The sequence below is a fragment of the Malania oleifera genome, chromosome 8, assembly GCF_029873635.1.
Source record: "Malania oleifera isolate guangnan ecotype guangnan chromosome 8, ASM2987363v1, whole genome shotgun sequence".
NCBI classification, from domain to species: Eukaryota; Viridiplantae; Streptophyta; class Magnoliopsida; order Santalales; family Ximeniaceae; genus Malania; species Malania oleifera.
Window position 1 is genome coordinate 103,536,217 of NC_080424.1, and position 6,007 is coordinate 103,542,223.

Here is a 6,007-nt window from a genome sequence, read left to right on the forward strand (position 1 = left end):
AATCCTCCTGCTTGCGAGCTTGAGGCGGGGACGTAGGCACGGTTGGCCGAACCCCAATAACATATCGTGTGTTCATTTATATTTCCGCACTTTATATTTACCGCACATGTATGTTATGGGTGAATGATGCGTATGACTTAAATTTCACATTATATTTATCTACGCATTTGGAAATTGAATAAACAGACCCTAGGTTATGTATATACTGTTGTAGGATAGATTAACCTAGGAGAAAAAGTTTTAAATTCCAATTCACCCCCCCCTCTTGGGAAAACACCAATTCTAACAGGTCGGCTATATGCTAGGTCCAGCCTACGGGCTGCACAACCCATCATGAGGGGAAGTGTGTCATAATAGTATGTGAACACGTGACGATACTAATTTAGCAGTCCAGGTTGTATCTTCTAGGCATATATGAGCATATTTACCATGGAATGAGCTATATTGAGCCAGCATTATATTACTCAAAAATTATGTATTTTTTAGATATACAGTTTAGTACAGTTTTAAAATGCTAATTAAATGTATTTAAATGTTATTAATAATATGTTTATACAAAATCTCATGCTAGTCACACAGTGATAATAATATAATTCGTCTTATTGAAAGGCATTTTACCCTATCATACAAATCATGTTTTAGGTCCTTCGGGGGATCAAGTCTAGCGAGCTGTCGGACTAGTGTTAGACAGTCGATAGATATTGTCAGAGCTGGTGAGACATAGACAGTAGTTTTGTTATTTTGGGGATTGTAATAACAGGATATGGAATTAGTTATGCATGTATGTGGGAAACCGTTAGAACTCTGGTAAGTATTGGATATATTAGTATGTAATTCCCGCTGTGTATGTATATGATGATTAGTATGGAACACCTGTTTCCCCTTATTTGGGCGGGTTGAATATGTATGGTATCAGAGAGACGTGTATGTTATGTTTTAGTAGAACTCCGGGTCTACGTAGAGAGTCGGGGCGTTACATATTGACACATAGGTTAATTCATTATTGTTTGTGAATTGTGCTACATCAAGTGAATTTATTATATTTTTTTATTTTTCATTCATGATGCATGCATTTTGACAAAATGACGAGGCTATATTCTAAATAATTTCTTTGGTAATTAATTAATCCAATAGTTAGTAATTAATTCTCTATTTTTGAAGCATGGAATCTAGCCACTGACCTACTGGATTTAAACAAAACATAATTATATTAAATTTAAAACCTAAATTTGTGCTCTGAAAGACTAATTGGCTGCAGATTACTATAACAAGCTATACAGTGAAATATAAAATTATAAAAAAAAAACCAATTTATTTTAATATACTAATATTTTGTTTTTTAAAATTTTTTAAAGAAGGGACCAATGGGTGTACGACGTGAGTCGTGGGTTGGAACTGTGTGGCATAGGCGCAGGTTCGTGGGGCCCACATTTAAGGTCAACTATAGAAAACATTCCCCATGATTATTGGCAATGACGTGAACTAGGTTCATGCACTTGGATGGCCCTGGCCCTTCGGCATACCCTTGTGATTTTATTTTCTCATTTTTTATAATTAATTGAGAACCATTTTACATGTGATTTACACAAAGATAGCCTCACTTACCTCATTTTCTAATCATGATTCTAATCTTTTTTAAGTATAAGAAGTCGAAACTTTTAATTCAAAAATCTCTTTTCTAAATTTTGTTTTCATTAATAATTAATAACCAACCCATTCTAATATTAAAAATCAAGGATTTTTTTAATTTTTAAATTTTAAGATATATTTTTTAGCTAACTTCAAATATTGAAATATTGTTAAATTTAAGTTTTTAAGTACACATTTTTTTTTTATTGAACAAAATTTTTGTGGAATTGAATTGAATTGGCTATAATAATGATTATATTTCATGTCTGATCTCTCGATTATAAGGAGCATGGTATGAAAATTAGTAAGATTTTTTTGACTTATAAGAAAGTAATTCATGTAATTGAGCTCATCTAATGAAAACTAATAATTCATTTATCGTCCTATTTTTACATATTTTAGATTATAAGTTTCCTAACTCTAATAAGGAGTGGTTCTTCATAATATGGGGCCCTAGACGAATGATGTAATTAGGAATCCTTAATATTTTATTTTATTTTATTTTTATTTAAAATTAATTTCATCAAACACAATTATTTAATTAGGAGCCCTTAATGTTTTATTTAATTTTTAACCAAACAGAATTTCATAAATAATATTAATATTATTATATTAATAAAAAATTTGGAGGCCTCAAAATCTTTGGGCCCTATGCAAGCACCTCATTTGCCTCAATGTTGAGCCGGCCTGACTCTAATTTATCCTACTTATGCTACATCAAACATGAATAAGGTCACTTAGGCAAGCCTAGCCATTATTAATCCATAAACAAACCCGCACAAACCTCATTGCACAAAATTATTCATCATGACACCAATAATAAATAATATTTTATTTATTTCAATATATTAAAAAATTCATTGAATTTAAAATATAAAATACAATGACTAACTTTCCTATTCAGTCCCCTTTCCCCAAAATCTCTAAAAAAATATAAAATTTTCCCAACATTTCTTCAAATTATTGGGTTTTCTTGTCATTGATCTACATTTTTTTTATTAAATCATAATTTGTTATTCTAAAAAATCTACATTTCACTTGACTGACTTTCCAAATTGATTTCTTCGAAATTTAATATCTTAAATTTTACTTTGAAAAAATAAAAAATATATATATATTTTTTAAAAAATATCAAATGGAATGACAGGATGCACCAGCTTATTTCATTTTTTTTCTTCAGGGTGTAAGGTTGATTTTACAGACAAAATAAAACTTTCAAAAATCACGATACCCATTTTAATAGCATGAGGGGACATGATCACAGAAGCAAAGCACATTATAAATTTTTTTTTTCAAAAAATGAAAAACCGGCCCAGACGCGGTCTTGTGATTAAAGTAAGATGGGCATCATTGCCCCCATTTTCACGAACCACTATCATTACCAATCCTAATTAACTTTACGCAAAAGCAATTAACGAACTCACACTGCGACACGTGGTTCAGATCACACCGTTCACCGAGAAGCAGACGCTAACAGATGCATCCCGCGACCCCACGTCGCCATGTCATCATTCCTCGTCCAACTCGCAAACGACGTCGTTGTAGTTTCTACTGCAGACTCCACAAAACAGTTCGTTCGGGAGAAAAGGTGCGCGGTATAGACAACTAAGACAAGTGCACCAGATTTATTCCCGGCCAAATCCATGCTGGACACGTGGCGAACTGTGTTTGGACCGTCACGAATCGACAGGTGCATGACAAGTTGAGGATACCTTCCGGACTCCCACTTTTCTCCCTAGACACAAACACCCTGAAAAGAAAAAGAAGATAAGCTCGAACCCAGAGGATGTGAACTCTGACCTCATTCTGTGCAGTCCCTTTGAGTAATTTCACATATATTCCCGAGAAGAAAGCAATAAAGTCTCTTCTGGCACATTCCTCCCCCTTCACCAAACGCCCCCAGAAGAACGAGAGAGGGAAAGAGAGAGTAAAGAGAGATGGCGATCTCCGACGCGGTGGCGTCGAACTTGACGACGCTGTACTTGGCGGTGATAGCGGCGATGAAAGCATACGGGCTTGTGACCGGCCGGAGCTTCTCCAGCGGGCTTGTTCTGGTGCTGTCCACGGTGGTGGTGGGGTTGATCTTGGTCGGGACTCTGGCTTGGGACGTGTCCCGCAAGGCCGCGCACGCTCTGTCCCGCGATCCCGCGAGCGAGGCGTGCCGGGGAGGCATCTGCTGGCACGGCGTTGCCGTCCGGTCGCCGGCATCGCAGGTACGCTTCAGACTACCACAGCAACAGCAGCAGCAACAACAACAACCACCGCAAGCCCTTCTGTAAATAAACATACAGTTTTCGCGATTTTCTGCCTTTATACATATCATACTGTTGCGTATACCAGGTGTTTGTGCTTTTGACTTAGAGAGGAGTGGAGGAGATGAATGATCGAGTTGTGTATAATATAAGTACCAATATTGTACAGTCGTTTGAGAATCTTAAATTCTTCTTCTCTATATATGCTTATCAATCAATTCCAGATGATTCAGGTTTGGTGGTCATAAATGATAATAATAAATATCGAGATTTAAATTCGTCAATCGACTGAAGTTTTCTCAAAATTAAAGAACAGAAAAGAAAAAGAAAGCTACCTACCAGTACAATTACCAGTAGTCCTACCAAGAATGGGTTCTTTGTTAACACCATGGGTCCACGGAATTGACGGATTGAATTTTCGATTTTGGATCATTGCAGGATGACAGTTTCCAAAGGATGGATCAATTTTTCCACGAGAGAGGAAATTGAACAGCGCGTTGCCGTTCGCCGTGTTGCGGGCGGAACACGACAATAGGATGAATATTTTACCGCTGAAAGACTTCACAGTTCACAGCAGTTCTCCATTTTCCTTTTTTCCTTTTTCTTGGTAGTGGTTAGAAGGCAACGATCTTGGATTTTTTTGTTTAAAGTTATTTTTTGTTTTTTTAATATTAAATATGAATTTAAAATATTGTTTTAATATGATTAAAAATTTGAAAAGATAAATGTTAATAAAGTGTAAAACCAAACTTGCTTCATTGGGTTTTTGATATATTTTTGTGCTTCTTTATTTTAATTATTGAATAAAAAATGATTTTTTTTCCATATTTTTTAAATTTCAAACCTAACAGGTGAATGCAATTAGGTTATTTTTAATATAATTAAATATTTTTAAATAAATTAATATTGCTACGATGATAGAAATTAGTTAAAGTTATCAATATTATATCTAAAAATTTTATTAATTGTAATAGTGAATAGGATAAAACATGTTGATGTTTGTGATGTTCCACACAAATAATTTTTTAAGATTTCAAACTGTTGTTGACAAATGACCTGTATAAGATTTTAGGACCACCTATGAAAAATTTCCACATAAATACTGTGTGAATTGATGGTCAAGTGCTAAATATTGAAATTATGAAAATATTATGTGTAAATATTTATATATAATAAATATGTACAATAGACTAAAACTAAAAAATATTTATTTTTCTTGATATTTGGAAAAAAAATGAATATATGAAAGCATGTTTCAAAATTTTCACAAATTTTCTTAAAATTTATAAAATAATAAATAAATAAATAACACAAACTTTTCTTTATATTTGACAAAAAAAACTTTTTTGAAGCGTATAAGTGTCCAAAAAGTAATATCAAAGAAATTTGTTTGAGTTTTAAAATTTCAAAACAGTCATGAGATTTTTGAAATTTTAAGAGTTATTCGTATCTTTTTGTCAAACTTGAAGGAAAGTCTGTATCTTTTAATTTATTAAATAATAATATTTATGTAACATATAAACATAAAACTGATAAGTAAATATGCATTTTTTTATTATTGTATCACAAAAAAAAATCAACAAATAACTTATTTTTGAAAATGTTGTTATGGTTTGTAAATTCTTTTATATCAATATACTTTTTGAAATTATAATTTTTAATGGACAATCTATAACAAAGTTATTACGATGCATTATTACATATGTTAAGCATATTATAAAATTTCATTCACCATAAAATATTAACCTTCAATATCATTTTACCTATAAATGAGAGCTCCACAAAGTAAGAATGCTTTCCCAAGTTCAGAAAAAAGATTAACATTTTTTCTTTTACTTACAAAAGAAATAAATGTCAAATAAGTTTATTTTCAGAATTAGTTCTAACTTAAACATCTGTTCCAATTTTCATGTGCTAAATCCAACCTTAATTTTTGATAAATGTAAATTAACGTATTTAAAAAAAATTAAGACAAATGAATGGACTGTCAAACTTCCTTAAAAAATATCTTCACATATTTAATTTTTAATCTTCACTCATTATAGTTTTAATTTACTATATCTTCACTTATTTAATTTTTAGTTCTCTAAATTTTTAATTCTAAAAAACAAACTGTTTTGATTTTA

At 32.1% G+C, this 6,007-nt stretch overlaps 1 protein-coding gene across 1 annotated transcript; it reads left to right on the forward strand.

Moving 5' to 3' along the window:
- Nucleotides 1–2,903: 2,903 nt before the first annotated feature.
- LOC131161446 (uncharacterized) lies at nucleotides 2,904–4,639 on the forward strand. The gene is made up of 2 exons (XM_058117196.1): nucleotides 2,904–3,904; nucleotides 4,320–4,639. The coding sequence occupies exons 1-2, from the start codon at nucleotides 3,567–3,569 to the stop codon at nucleotides 4,414–4,416; spliced, it is 435 nt and encodes a 144-aa protein (XP_057973179.1). The 5' UTR covers nucleotides 2,904–3,566; the 3' UTR covers nucleotides 4,417–4,639.
- Nucleotides 4,640–6,007: the final 1,368 nt, after the last annotated feature.

What these genes read in the sequence shown, in the direction of transcription:
- LOC131161446 (XM_058117196.1), top strand. Translation starts at nt 3,567, where the DNA reads ATGGCGATCTCCGACGCGGTGGCGTCGAACTTGACGACGCTGTACTTG. An exon ending in CAACCACCGCAAGCCCTTCT is followed by an intron (nt 3,905 to 4,319) that starts GTAAATAAACAT and finishes GGATCATTGCAG; the next exon opens with GATGACAGTTTCCAAAGGAT.